This window comes from Typopeltis vanoorti, chromosome 21, assembly GCF_054136105.1.
Source record: "Typopeltis vanoorti isolate ZY-2024b chromosome 21, IOZ_Tvanoo_1.0, whole genome shotgun sequence".
NCBI classification, from domain to species: domain Eukaryota; kingdom Metazoa; phylum Arthropoda; class Arachnida; order Uropygi; family Thelyphonidae; genus Typopeltis; species Typopeltis vanoorti.
In genome coordinates this window covers 18,176,652-18,191,718 of record NC_143569.1, presented here as the reverse complement: position 1 = coordinate 18,191,718, position 15,067 = coordinate 18,176,652, and the positions used below count along the sequence as shown (strand labels likewise).

At 35.9% G+C, this 15,067-nt stretch overlaps 1 protein-coding gene across 3 annotated transcripts in view; it reads left to right on the top strand.

Annotated features, from left to right (window-relative positions):
• Positions 1 to 15,067, top strand: part of oys (lysophospholipid acyltransferase 6) — a 325,432-nt gene that overhangs the window by 16,711 nt on the left and 293,654 nt on the right. For all 3 annotated transcript variants that reach the window (XM_090411054.1, XM_090411053.1, XM_090411055.1), the window contains exon 2: positions 12,408 to 12,578. In XM_090411054.1, coding sequence (XP_090267180.1) covers positions 12,474 to 12,578 — 105 coding nt within the window. In that variant the 5' untranslated portion in view covers positions 12,408 to 12,473. The remainder of the gene's footprint in view (positions 1 to 12,407; positions 12,579 to 15,067) is intronic.

Here is a 15,067-nt window from a genome sequence, read left to right as displayed (position 1 = left end):
CGTTCTCTCTTAAATGAACAAGATGAACTACAAAAAGAAATGAATCACCTTACTCTTATTTTTAAACAAAATGGATACTCTGAAAAAACAATTAAGAAACTTCTTCTGAACCCTCCTAAGCAGTGCACAACAGAGACTATTAATTTTAAAGGGCATCTCTATTCCATACATTAGCACAGTCTCTAAGAAAATAGCTAAAGTCCTTAAAAAATATAATATCAGGACCTTCTTCACCACACTTCCAAAAATCCGCTCTCTAATCAGCCATCCAAAACCTACTCATCACAACCTTAAGTACCCTGGAGTATATAAATTGTGGTGTGATTGCAATATCCCATACTTTGGTCAAACTAACAAATCTATTGAACAACGCATAGAAGAGCATAAGAGAGACATCTCATACAAAAGATCTCATGCAACTGCGTTATCCAGTCATGTTCTTTTTTCAAATAATCCTAATGATGACCAACAAAGCCACTCTGTATGCTGGAATAGATCAGAAAATATTTTTCGCTGTGAAGATGAGTTTGAAAGAAAAATCGTAGAATCACGGGAAATCCTACTGAACCCGGTCCACTTAAATAATAATTTAAGTTATAACATCCCAGATAGCCATGCTGCAGTTATTCAATATTGGCGTTCACGTGAACTTGCACGCACAATTGCAACAAACAATGGCACGCCAGTTGGAACAACTTGAAAAATACAACGTTTTTATGTATCGATTATGTGAGGCAATTTGTACCTGTAATTTCCAGTTTGTTTATTTAAATAATTCAATGTTTATTAGTATTCCTTTCCTTTATAAATACCTGAAGAAGGCTGCTATATGCCGAAACTAGTAGTATTTATCATTAAAATCTTTATATGTTATCTCGGTCTTGGAGTCATTAAATCTATTTTTTGAAATATATATATATATATATATATATATATATTAACTGGCAATAAGCAGTTCAAACTATATGGATTATCTATTGTACATCGTAATATTTATCTGAAACACATTCCATTTTCTTAGAAAAGGAAATGTTTAAATACTTAAATGTCACTACATAATTTTTATCAGTTTATAGAGTTTCGCTGTCATATCGAGGTTTATACCTTGATATGACATATAAAAGGATCCACTTAGGCGGCGCATCCATTAGTTTGAGTGTTTAGAAATTGGCATGATTCTTTGAACAGATTGTATCTGGACTTCCTCTCTCTCTCTCTCTCTCTCTCTCTCTCTCTCTCTCTGACTGTTATCGTCTTTGCTCATTATCTAAATCCTCTTTGGTCACTGTCTGCATTATCTATGATGGATAATCCGCACAAACGTCATTAACATATCGGTGTCCCACCTTTGGCTGCATTTATAGATGCCATTACCCTGGGTAGACTTTCTACCAAATATTGATAAACGAACAGAAGCATTTCGCCTCTTTTTTCAGCAAACTTCTAGTGAGGGTTATAAGTACAGTCTCTTACGTCCCACATGACCGAAGTTCTAACTTTTTCCTAAGACACTCTGCACAGCTTAGATCGGGACCAACGTTTGAACTTCCTGTTCATTAGCCAATGTCGCAACAGTTCTTTCAGTAACATGATGCATTATCGTGTTGTCAACTGAGTCATGTCTATAAAATGTTACAACATAGGCAACAAAGAATTGTTTAAAATGTCTATGTAATGTTCAAAGTTCATCTTCCCAGTTGCTACGACAAATGTGCAAGAAATCCCATATCATAAAAACAGAAGTCAATAAGGGGATGATGTACGTCAGTAAGGTTCCCCTGGCGTCAGCTATACACGATGCCAGGAGACCGCACCACACGTGTGGTGTAGTCTAAATAATAATTGGTGTGTGTGTGTGTGTGTGATGCAGGGTTGTGAAAGTCGATGGTAGTTTAGCACCACTGGTATGCTCTCCTCTAATGCTTTTTTTCCGAAAGGGAAGTAAGCAATAACCCTATTTTATTTATTTTTTATTTATTTTTTTTGAAGATCGGGGTTTTGGTCTCCAGCTTTCACGAATAGTGAACCCAGAGTTTTCAGGCGAGAAATTACTGCTGATAGTTCTATCTAGTAACCCTAACCCTATCTGCATCTATTTGAGATAGAGCGAATTCTACAATCGATTTTTTTTTTCGAAATTTATTTACTACCTAAAGATTGGGAGAACGAAGAGACATGCGCCTTTTGATGAATCTTTGTATGGACTTTTACAACTGAAGGTAAATTAGTCGGTCTCATACAGAAATAGTATGGTTCAGGGGTGAAGTCTCCATTCTTGCTATGCTTCTCATTAATTGAGAAAGAAGTAATATTTATTTGTTAATGCATGCATGCATCTACAAGCATTCCATTTAGGGTTTAATTTTTGTAGACAGAAGACGTCTTAAGCTTGCGCGGCAATAATTGAGCTTTGTGTTGTGTATCGAAGGCCGATGCTTGCTCGTCTAGTCAAAGCTACCTTGGCTTGCCCAGTTATAGGAGCTTCCAGATCCTCGCTGCAGCACTGTGATTTCATGTGCGCGCGAGCATAACCATTTCCGCTCCCTTCACGTCGTCTTAAACACAAGGCCATGCACAGTCAAAGTAGTTCTAGCCAGTGAGCTTCAGCCAGCCTTTAAGTGTGTGTGTGTTGCTTGGGAAAATTAAGTTACAACCAATTTTTTATGACAATGTTATTGACCATTTCGTAAAGAAGAACCGTAGGGTAGAATTTGTATTCAAGTAGCTAAATTGAAAAAGATAGAATATCATTTGTAAAATAAATGTATTTGTATGCTTAAATGTACATACATTTCTAAATATATGGTTTTAAATGGTCAGTAATTCATTATTCCGCTAATCAGATTTCAATCACCCGTCTCATTCCCTGAATGATAACAAGAGCAAGCGTGAATTTTAAGACCAGCATTTACCGCTGGTATGGTTTCACTTTCCCCGAAATTGACGATAGACGGTAGAGTGAAGACTGTGAATCGTGTAGATTTGAGCAGTGTAGAGTGGCTTCCGACGTTGAGTCCAGGGACCCGAGATAATATCATGTAATGATAATAATAATAAAATATTCAAAGTTCAAGGCTTAGTTATGTAGATTATAAAGAACGAACATCAACCCATTAATTTAATCCTTGCATCATCACATTGTTGTTGAATGTTGCAAATCCGTATCACCCAGTGTAACTCATATTCAAGTGTTACAGTCTCGTATTATTGTAGCTTTTGTACCCGATTCCTTTTACGAATTTCATGAAGCTTTATCACTTCTGTTCAATGCTGAAAAGTCGCGACAGTGAAGTATATGCTTTTTGAGGAAAATGGTATTGCTGCTATTATCCAAATTCACTGCGCGATTTGGTTTTGAGAATGCTTTTTTAATCAATTTACTTTTGTTTGTGTTGTGCTGTGTTCTATATCACTCTGGTTGTTCATTTTTCTAATGTGAAAAAGATCTAAGTTATATCTACATGCAACATACTGGAAGAACCTCATTTTAGAATGAGGTATGGTGTCCACTGACATCTTTCCAAGAAGTGTAGTCTTCATATATGCTTATCTTTCAGTTTCCATAGAATGGCCGGTCTGTCCGTGAAATTTAAGTCACAGGAAGAAGTACTATAAACTCCTGTTTAGGTTATTTTAGATTCATGGTCAAAGCCACTGAGGCTAGTGTATTATTATTATTATTATTATTATTATTATTATTATTATATGACACCTCCAGGGAGTCCAAAGACTCATCGAGGGGAAAGTGTGCCAACAGCATCGAAAGATTGATCCCTTCCTATTACTAACCGCGCTCGAACTTGCTTAACTTTTTGAGTGAGCCATTAGTAGCAGAGGCTCTACCAATCGACCAACCTTTGCTGGCGTTCTTACACATTTTACGGGATATGTTTAAGTCTAGTAATTATGTCTAGTAATTGCGTGTTCTTATGACTGGCTGGTCTATTTCGCGGAAGTATGAACCTGACAGAAGTATGACTAAAAATGTTTTTCACTCATACTTCAAAATCTACGCATTTCCCTTATTTCCCTTATAATATTGAGAATTCCCAAACGGAATTCTCAATATTTACATTGCCAACAGGGAAAAGAACAGGCGATAAAAATGATTCTCAAAGAATGAACCATGTCATTGATCTGGATTCCAAAGTCTCATGCTTTTTTGTCTCCCTTAATGTGGAACTACTAGGGACGATAAGAACAGCATCGACAATTATAGTACCGAGCAGTTCGAGGTATAACCATTAGACTGTATGTGTGATGATACTGCTAATAAGTCGCTAAAATTTTTGAAACTTTCACGGAAAAACTGATATTATATCCAGAGGAGGAGGATGGAAATAACTAGTCCTGATGTAAAGACAGAGCAAGGCAAGAACAAGCATTGTTCCAAAATAAATATTAAAATTCATCTTTCCCACCTCCATGACTTTTTGTATCTCTATTCCTTCAGAAATCAGGAGGTAACAGCGTGTTTCATCCAAAATGTACAGTTTTCCTTTCCCCTAAAATATTCAATTTGTCCGAATTTTTATACTTATTTGCAATACGACACAATCATTAGAGTTCTAGAGTTATTTTTTCTACATTGCGAGATTACAAACATGAGTTTCTTCTGAGAGGGAAAAAACCTGCTCTCCACAAAAGAAGATCGTCTAATGAAAATGTTTCTAGGCTAACTAAATTTTCTCCTGCACATCTAATGTCATGGAAGACACCAAGAAGTACAGGCAGCTTTCTATAAATGAACAGTTATTGTACTATTCGTCTTGTTGTATTTATTTTTTTTTAAATTTATACTTTACATGCTCATAAAACAAAGATAGGCCAATTTATATTTAAATATATTTAAAGAAATAAACTCTTGAAAGGTCTGTGTACCTTGTAGAAATCATATCTGCATCCGTAGTGCTTGGCTGCTCAAAGAAAGACAGTTCTAAATTGTCTTCTAGTCGCCAACTACAAAAAACCTTTTCTGTCTTTCTTTGACTAGTTCCCGAGTTAGGAGATCTTTGGCACAGACAAACGGGATTTTTCTTCTGGAAAGTCGGGATTTTAATCCTGTAAACTTAAGAAAAACAACCGACACTAATTCAGACAATAATACAGTATATTGTGTTGGGGTTATGGACCTCAGGATGATGAAATTTGTCTGCCATATACTTTCTTCACTTGATGTCGTTTCATATCAGTGATTGTTTAAGTCAGCTATCTCTGATTCTCTACCAGTGGAAATCGATTGATTGCCCTTCAGTCTTCAAAAGTTAGATAGGCTAAAAACAGCCTCGCTTAATTTCTTACGGAATTAAACACGTTAGCATAGAGCTCATGCTAAATGAGTGCACCTCAATCATTTATCAGAGGAAGGTGATAACTGTTTACCATCAAACTCCTGCCGAAACTCTCCAAGTAAGGAAGGAAACCATCAACATCCAACTCCAACGTTATTTCATGGTTTCATTTGACTGTCTAGTTAACGACCGTCGGTATGAATTCCATCATAACCGATTCCCAGTGGATCTACTTACATATATATATCACCTATCATTGGACAAACGCAATGGAAAAGTTTACATATCTCAAATGGCTGTACTCGATATCTCCAAGGCTTACAGTCGAGTGTGGCACAAAAACCCATAAGTAAAAAAAAAACTCCCATCATTTGGTCTGCCATGATTTCTGCATCTTGGTTGCGAGGTTTCTGATTGTATGCACTATATGTGATGGTGGATGATTCGTTATCAACTATCAGCTAATGCTGGATTTCCACAAGCTTCTCACCCACAGTCTTCCTTCTATATATCAATAATCTACTCCAGTTAACCACTAACCCAATACACAGTTTTGCTGATGACAGTACACTTCACTACTTCATCTCACTCAACAAGCCTTGCACTTCACAAATAATCACAACTTGCAGAACATCAGTCCTATTACTCTTACTTCCAGTATCTAAAACATTGTTCAGTGGGGTTGGGGTAATGATATCAATTTCAATGGTAGCAAAACACACTTCTTCTTCCTCCCCCGCACAAAAAGAACCGGTATTGCCTTGATTATAGACAAGATAAGACTTCTTTACTTGGAATTATCACGCGATCAAGACACTCTTGGCAATAACATGTTACAATCATCGCCGCCTTGGCATTCAAAAAAAAACAGGATTCCTCTTTTGCGTAGGGCAATACTTTAACTGTGAACAGCTATTGACCAAATACAAATCACAAAGATTTCCTCCAAACTATTCGTTTTCTCTCGCATTTGGGGTAGGTTCCTAAGATTATCCTAAAAAATGCTTGACTCGATATAGAAGAATGCAATTATGTTGATTAACGAATAATGATCCATCTCTTATCAATTCCCTCCACAACCGACTTTCACACAAGCATTGAGTTTCTAAACAGTACTAACGTCCCATAAATTGATCAACTAATCTGGTGTATAGAATTAACATTAGAGAGAGAGAGAGAGAAAAAAAAAAAAACAGAGGGGATGAAGATACTTTGGAAAGGGTGCAGAGGTGGTTGACAAAAATTATTTCAGGACTCTGGAGTGTGAGCTATAAAGATAGATTGAAGTTATGAAGTTATGTAATCTACAGAGTTTGGCTGGTAGAAGGCGTGGGTTTGCTATGACTGAGACATTGAAACGCTTGAGAGGTATTTATCTGATGAACACGAGAGAGATTTCTCAGATTGCGGAAAATAAAGGAAGCGGCGAGAACTAGAGGCCATTCCTGGAAATTGCAAGGAAGTGGTGAATAAAAGGGTGAAAAATTTATTTTTAAGGCCTGTGTAGCTCAGTGGAAGTGGCACTTGCGTCCTTTGCGCTTGGTCGCTCGAAATGAGACTTAGGTTCAAGTCTAGTCGACGACTGGAGGAACTTTTGCTAAGCTTATTTTCGGCCGATTCTCGAGTTAGTCGATCTCTGGCATGGGCAAGTGGGTTTTTCCTCCTGAAAACTAAAGAAAATCGACCGTAGTACTCGCATTATTTCAGACAGTAACATATCCTGTTAGGGTTAGGTACCAAGAGATGGCAGCAATTGTTTGCCAGCCTCTTCATCGGTGGCTGCCTGTAATTAGTGATAGACATGGGCCAGCTATTTCTGATTGGTTACCGGTGGAGATTGAACTTCCACTCAGTCTCCAAAAACTAGATAGGGTATAGGGTATGAAGGCATCGCCTACTCCCTATAAGGGAATAAAAGGCATTAACTGATTTATTTATTACACACACACACATATATATATATATGATTTATTAAAAATAACTTCTGAACTGTCTAGAAACATTCGCCTTTCTCTTCGCTCTCTCCACCCGCTCATGGCACGCATATATGGAATTCCCAAGATCCACAAGGAAAATACCCCACTTCGTCCCATTGTTGAGGGCATTGATTCACCAACATAAACCTTTCAAAATATCTTGCAAAATACCTTAAATGTTTTTCTGGCAAGTCTTTGTCTTTTATTAACAATTCTGTGGATTTTGTATCATACATTAAAGATATTACTGTTCAAGAAAATGACATCATGGCTAACTTTGACATAGTATCCTTGTTTACAAATGTGCCTACAGATGAAGTCCTGACACTACTCAAAGATAAGTTATCTAAAAAAATGTTAGCCTTACTTACTCATTGCATCATGTCTGGATACTTTAGATTTCAGGACACCATCTAGAAACAAAATCATGGTCTAGCAATGGGCAATCCTTTATCTCCTGTACTTGCCAACATTTATCTGGAAGATTTTGAAGTTAAAGCTATCTCTTCCTATTCCTTAGCACCTAGAATTTGGAAACGATATGTAGACGACATTTTCCTCATTTGGAACCATGGACATGATTCTCTCCTGGATTTCCTTGAACATCTCAATAGTCAACACCCGAATATCCAATTTATGGCTGAGTTTGAATCTAATGATTCCCTGCTTTTCCTGGGCGTGAAACTGACCCATTCTTCTGGAAAACTTAAAATTTCGATGTATAGAAAACCTACACACACCAATAGATATCTCCATAGTTAGTCCCATCATTTCCCTCCTCAGAAACTTGGAACTATTTCTATGGACATAGAGCTCGCTCTCTTCTTGACGACCCAGATGAACTTCATAAAGAAATCAATTTTCTTAGATCTACTTTCAGACTGAATGGTTATTCTCAAAAAATTACTAAAAAATACCTTTTTAATCCTCCTAGTCGCCATCATTCATTATTCATTTCTTCAGTGTTAAAGGCAATAGCGACATTCTTTACTTTGGCCTGACGGATAAGTCTATTCTATCTAACGCGCTATTGTTTGTTGCATGCGAGCTTGCAAGTCCCCGTGAACGCCAGTATTGAACCATTGTAGCATGGCTATCAGGGATGTTGTAACTCACATTGCTGTTCAAATGTTCAGGATTAAGTAGGATTTCCCTGGACTCCACGATTTTCCTTTCAAACTCATCACTGCAGGGAAAAATGTTTACCGATTTATCCCAGCAAATTGAGTGATTCTGTAGATCATCATGAGGAGTGTTTGAGAAAAGAACATGACTGGATAAGGCAGATGCATGTGATCTTTTATAGGCGATGTCTCTCTTATGCTCCTCTATACGAAGTTCAACAGATTTGTTAGTCTGTCCAAAATAAGGAATATTACAATCGCACCACAACTTGTAAACACCTGGATATTCAGGTTGTGATGAATAGGCTTTAGATGGTTTATAAGAGAACGGACTTTAGGGAGTGTAGTGAAAAACGTCCTGATGTTGTATTTTTTAATGACTTTAGTCAATTTATTGACGATATTTTCATCATCTGGAGTCACGGACACACATCTCTCATGGATTTTCTTCATCATCCTAACAACCAGTATTCTAATATAAAATTCACTGCCGAACTAGAACGAAATAACTGCCTTCCATTCCTGGATGTATTTCTTACACGATGTTCTGATAGATTTAAAATCTCTATATACAGAAAACCCACTCATACCAATAGATATCTGCACTGTCAATCTCATCACTTTCCACCACAAAAGCTCGGAAGTATTTCTACCTTAGGACACAGAACACGCTCTCTTTTAAATAAACCAGATGAGCTCAAAAAAGAAATTAATCACCTTTCTCTTATCTTTAAACAAAAAGGATATTCTGAAAAAATGATTAAGAAATTTCTTCTGGAAACTACTGATTTTAAAGGTAGCATCTTGATACCTTACATTAGTTCAGTCTCCAATAAATTGGCTAAAGTCCTTAAAAAATACAACATCAGGACCTTTGTCACTACACTCCCTAAAGTCCGTTCTCTTATAAGCCATCCTAAGCCTATTCATCACAACCTGAAATATTCAGGTGTTTAAAGTTGTGGTGCGATTGTAATATTCCTTATTTTGGACAGACTAACAAATCTGTTGAAGTTCGTATAGAGGAGCATAAGAGAGACATCGCCTATAAAAGATCACATGCATCTGCCTATCTACTCATGCTCTTTTCTCAAACAATCCTCATGATGCTCTAAAGAGTCACTTAGTTTGCTGGGATAAATCGGTAAACATTTTTCGCTGCAGTGATGAGTTTGAAAGGAAAATCATCGAGTCCAGGGAAATCCTCCATAATCCTGTACCTTTGAACAGCAATTCGATTACAACATCCCTGATAGGAATGCTGCAGCTGTTCAATATGTGTGTGTGTGTGTGTGTGTGTGTGTGTGTGTGTGTGTGTGTGTGTGTGTGTGTGTGTGTGTGTGTGTGTGTGTGTGTGTGTGTGTGTGTGTGTGTGTGTGTGTGTGTGAAAGAATGATCATTAACTCGGTTAACATAACATACATATATTTATAAAGAACTGAATGACTAGAACCGAGATTTAAGTAAAAAGGTTTTAATATAGAAACACGACTAGTTTCGGCTTGTAACAGCCTTCATCAGGTGACATTATAAAAGAAAGAAAAAAGAAAAAACACTAAAACACTGAAGCTTAAATAAAGTTTGTACATCATAAAGAGTCTCTATACATAATTGACATTAAATCGTTGTGGTTGTATGTAAAGCTGTTCTTTCGTTAGTTGTATTGTTGGGAAGTGCCTGCTAGTAGCATCTCGTGAACACCAGTACACGATTACAGCTGAATGACAATCTGGATGACAAAGATCCGTTTCTTAATAACCCACCCAAAACCTTGTCATCGTCAACTCAAATACCCTGGTGTATATAAAATATTGTGTGATTGTGATATTCCTTATTTTGGGCAGACAGACAAATCTGTCGAATTGCGTATGGAAGAACACATGAAGGACATTACTTACAAGAGACAGCGCGCCAGTGCATTATCAAGTTAAATCCTTTTTTCAGCTAATCCTAATGATGAAAACCAAAGTCACAAAGTCTGCTGGGAAAAATCTACTAACATCTTCCGTTGCAATGATGAACTAGAGAGAAAAATCGTGGAATCCAGAGAAATCATTTTCAATCCTGTTCATCTAAATAATATCTTGAGCTACAACCTCCCAGATTGTGATTCAGCTATAATCATGTACTGGTGTTCACGAGATGCTACTAGCACGCACTTTCCCAACAATACAACTAACGAAAGAACAGCTTTAAATACAACCAAATGATTTAATGTCAATTAAATCATTGTGGTTGTATTAAATTAAATCAATTAAATCTCTATGATGTTCATAGTTTATTTAAGCTTCAGTGTTTTAGTGTTTTTTCTTTTTTTATTAAATTAATTAAATTAAATCTCTATGATGTTCATAGTTTATTTAAGCTTCAGTGTTTTAGTGTTTTTTCTTTTTTTTCTTTCTTTTATAATGTCACCTGATGAAGGCTGTTACAAGCCGAAACTGGTCGTGTTTCTATATTAAAACCCTTTATAATAAATATATATATATATAAATATGCTCATATATATATATATATATATCATATATACATGCATTCTGCTCATATATATATATATGAGCCGAATGCATTGCCTGAGTATGCTGTGAATGCTAAGAGTGTGAATGAGTTTAAACTTCAGCATAATAGATATATTGCAGGCAGGTGAGATTTTCCGTAAGTCTGTGGACTTTTGTAATATATTTAATATATATATATATATATATATATATTACATATTTCACACTGCAGTGTACTGTAATGCATATTTCTTATATATTTTATGCAATTATAAATGGTAACCCCCTCCCCCACTTCCTCTCCCTCGATGAGTCTTTGAGTCCAGGAGAATTGACATACTATTACTAATATAATAATAATAATAACAATATATTGGAACCAAATTTAATAAAATGTAACAGAAAAAACAGCGTGTTCTGCGCTTATTTTGTCCAATAGAACAACAATTTACTACAATTCAAAATAATTTTATTGTTATAAAATGCAAATACATTAAAAAAACGAAAGTGACTAAAAAGAAAAACAAATCTATATTATTTTTTTTTATGTGGCTTCCACCATGAATGGTTATTGATAAACCTAGAATACATCCTTTCCGTGAGCAGACTAACTTTTTATTAATTTATATATTTTTTGTATTTTCATTTAATTTTACATACTTCGGATACTCTGCTCTAGAGGTTGAACTATGGAACTTTTTCAAGCCACTTCCGGCCTCCACTAGGAGGAGCGATGGTCTCACACCGGGCGATGAAATTCATCTCCCACCTAGAGATAATCATAAACATCCATGCCCAAGGAGGGATTGGAACCAACAGCCATCTGTTGGTTGGAGAAAGAGGATACGCTTACCAATCGGCCAAATAGGCCGGCAAATGTGTGTGTACATTTTTTATACAGGATATGGGGGCGGGAGCGAAGAAACAACATAAGAATATCGTACAGTACATCACTATTGAATTCAGGGCTCTATTCTCGAGATTAATTTACAAACCTTGCATAATTTCTATTTTATTTTTTTAAAACGAAAGTTGCGCCTGTGGGGAATTATGCCACTATCGATTTCTTCTTTCATTCCTCAATAGTTCGAACTTCGTTGTCATTTTCATCATCGCTGTTTCTTCTTACAGTTCAACTGTCAGTTTGTCCTAACCGCTGACGTGCATTTCAGCAACACGCATATTTTGGAATATTCACCATCTATTAAAGAATAATGCAGTAAAGTATTGCTTTGGTTCCTTTTAACATCTAAGAAATTTATTGGGGAGGGAGAGGGGGGGGAAAGAGTAACATACAAAAACAGTACAACATCGTAAAAGATATTTGTACAGAATTTATTTTCTACTGTTTAAAGAGGTCAGTATTGTCTTCAAGAAGTGATATCGTTCGTCGAAAAATAGTGTGTTTAATAAGTGAATTACATTTATTAAGAATATAAAGAAACATATTCTGATAAGTTTACCGTACCCACTGCGTAAGTCCTTGTGCTCAGCTAGCCGGCTCCTCCGTACTTTCAGCTGAACGTGCAAGACAACGAGGTCGGTTGGTTGACATTTCATCACGCCACCTTTACCATTCAGTGCATGTGCACCCATCACTTGATCATGGCGTCTGCTGGAAGAGGATTTTATGCCGGTACTCGCTCGTTTGCCTGGCTTGCCGAACTCGTACGACTTCCAATTGACCAGGTAAGTATGTATATATATAAATATTATCATTGGATGCAATTCAGTTATTTATGACATTGCCGTTATGTTTTCATACTGTTTGGTGAAACGATAGTCTCATAATATTTGTCAGGCTGACTGAATCCATGTGTTGGTAATTGATCCTCGGATCAAAGCATTTTATGTACAGACTTTTTGATGATATTCCTGTTAAGAATTTTTTATAAGAGTAACACTGCAGGTTTAAAGTATATAATTACACACACGCAGTTATATGTTTTGATATGAATAAGTGTGTGTGTGTGTGTGCTTGATAAAGAGAGAGGTATCCATTCATCATATTTCAAAATGAGCTGCTGTACAAACAAGTGAACTTTTTTTCTTTTTCTTTTTTTTATTTACATTCAGATTATTAAACTTTTTTTCAAAGTTCTTACTCATGCTGTCTGTTTTGCTGACTTCATTTTAGACTGCATATCTGAAATGGTTTTTACATGTTTTTATTTGTTGAGAAATTGCAATAGCAGTACTATTCAGTTGAATTCATATTTAAAGAGTTATGATTGAGCTTCAGCCTGTAAAAACACAATCAAGATGGCTAAATGTACATAAATATTCCAGATGTTAATCAGAGTTATATCAAAGTGTTTGGAATTAGTTGTTTTAAGTTATTAGTTATTTAAATTAGTTATTTAAAGTTAATGGTTTTCAAATTATCTGTATTAGGTTCCAAGTCCTGTCTGTGATGGCAACTTTATTGGACCTTATCATGCAGGAATAAGTTAGTCGATCCTAGATAGAGAACTGTGGACTTGCATGTGATGTGATAAATATTATTGTTATTATTATTGTGGGACCCCCATGGAGTCAGAGACTCATCGTGGGAGGTACACGTTATCATACACAAAGGTCATCCAGCCATGCCTTAAACTGATTCAACATACCTACGTTCACAACACACTTAGGTAACTCATTCCACTCATTAATTACTCTCCATGTAAAAAATCAGCTTCTCACTCCTCTGCTCACACCCTCCTTATCCAGTTTCCAGGTATGGCCTCTTGTTCTAAATATGATTGAGAGGTCTGTAGGTTGCATCAAATGAGTGCTTATTCCATTGATCATGTGGCTCAGGAAACTGTATCTAAGCATAGTTATAAATTCCACTTGTTTGGTAGTTGTGCTTCACATTTTATGTAAACCTAGAGAACACTGAACAGATATATATAGAATAATAATGGTATTGGTAAACTAAACATTTTTGGATATACTGCTGCAAAGTTACTTTTACGAATTCCTTTTACGAATTACGAGGTTATTGACCAAAATAGTTTCCGATGTCTCGAATGTTGAATATCAAGAAAGGTTGAGACAATGCAGTTTGAGTCTAGTGGATAGGAGGAAGAGGGGTGATGTGATAGAGACATACATGTTGGTAACGAGTTATTATAGGATTAACGTTGATGAGGTTTTTCATAAAATAGGAGATTAGAAGAGAACAAGTAGTCATCCCTGGAATCTGTATAAGGAGAATATGAGCAAAGGAGTGAGAAGCAGGTTTTTTTTGTGTGGATAGTTGCAAATGCATTGCCTGAGAACATGGTGTCTGCAGAGAATTTGGATGTGTTTAAGGCATGATGATCTGTGTGTATGACAAAAGGGACTTCTTAGATGAGTCTTTGACTCTATGGTGTCTTAGGATAATAATAATAATAATAACTTAAAACTGCTTTGGACACTGTCATGTATACTTCTAGTTTGGTGTTTTGGCTAATTTCTCACCTATTTAATATAAATTTATTCAGCTGGCTTTCCATTTCTTTTTTCTTTTTGGTCCATTTCTAAATTTAATTTGCCATCTTCACTGAAAACTGCATCTAAACAGCCGAAATACTTGATTTGTTTTATAGGCTCTTCATTGAGAATGCTGCTTAAAATTTTTATCTTTTATTTTTTCATACCTATTTTCATAGTTTTGTTCTTTTTATTGCTAATTTTCATGCAGAATTTGTTACAACTGTCATTCAGTTTAGTTAGAGAACCCTGGAGACTTGCACTGGATGTGTTTAGGAGTACATCATCTGTATAAAGCAAAGAGCTCAGTTTGATATCTCTGATTCTAGTATCAGGTTTAATGCCACTTTATTTCATAATGTGATCCATATAGATGATGAATAAGAGTGGACTTAATATGCATCCTTTTTTTTCCCTTGATTTTACATCAAACCATCTTTCTATATATATATATATATATATATATATATATATATATATGTGTGTGTGTGTGTGTGTGTGTGTGTGTGTGTGTGTTAAAGGTGCCAAGCTATTTTAAACCTGGTTTTTACTACACACGCACTTCAATTCTAACTGCTGACTTACAACTTAAATATAGACTATGCATTGCTCTGTATAATATTACATTTATCCTATATAATTGTAGTGTTTTGAAATCTTTTCTCTGGCCTCCTTGTCATGTGCCTTTTCCAGATCTACAAAACTTAAGTACAGAT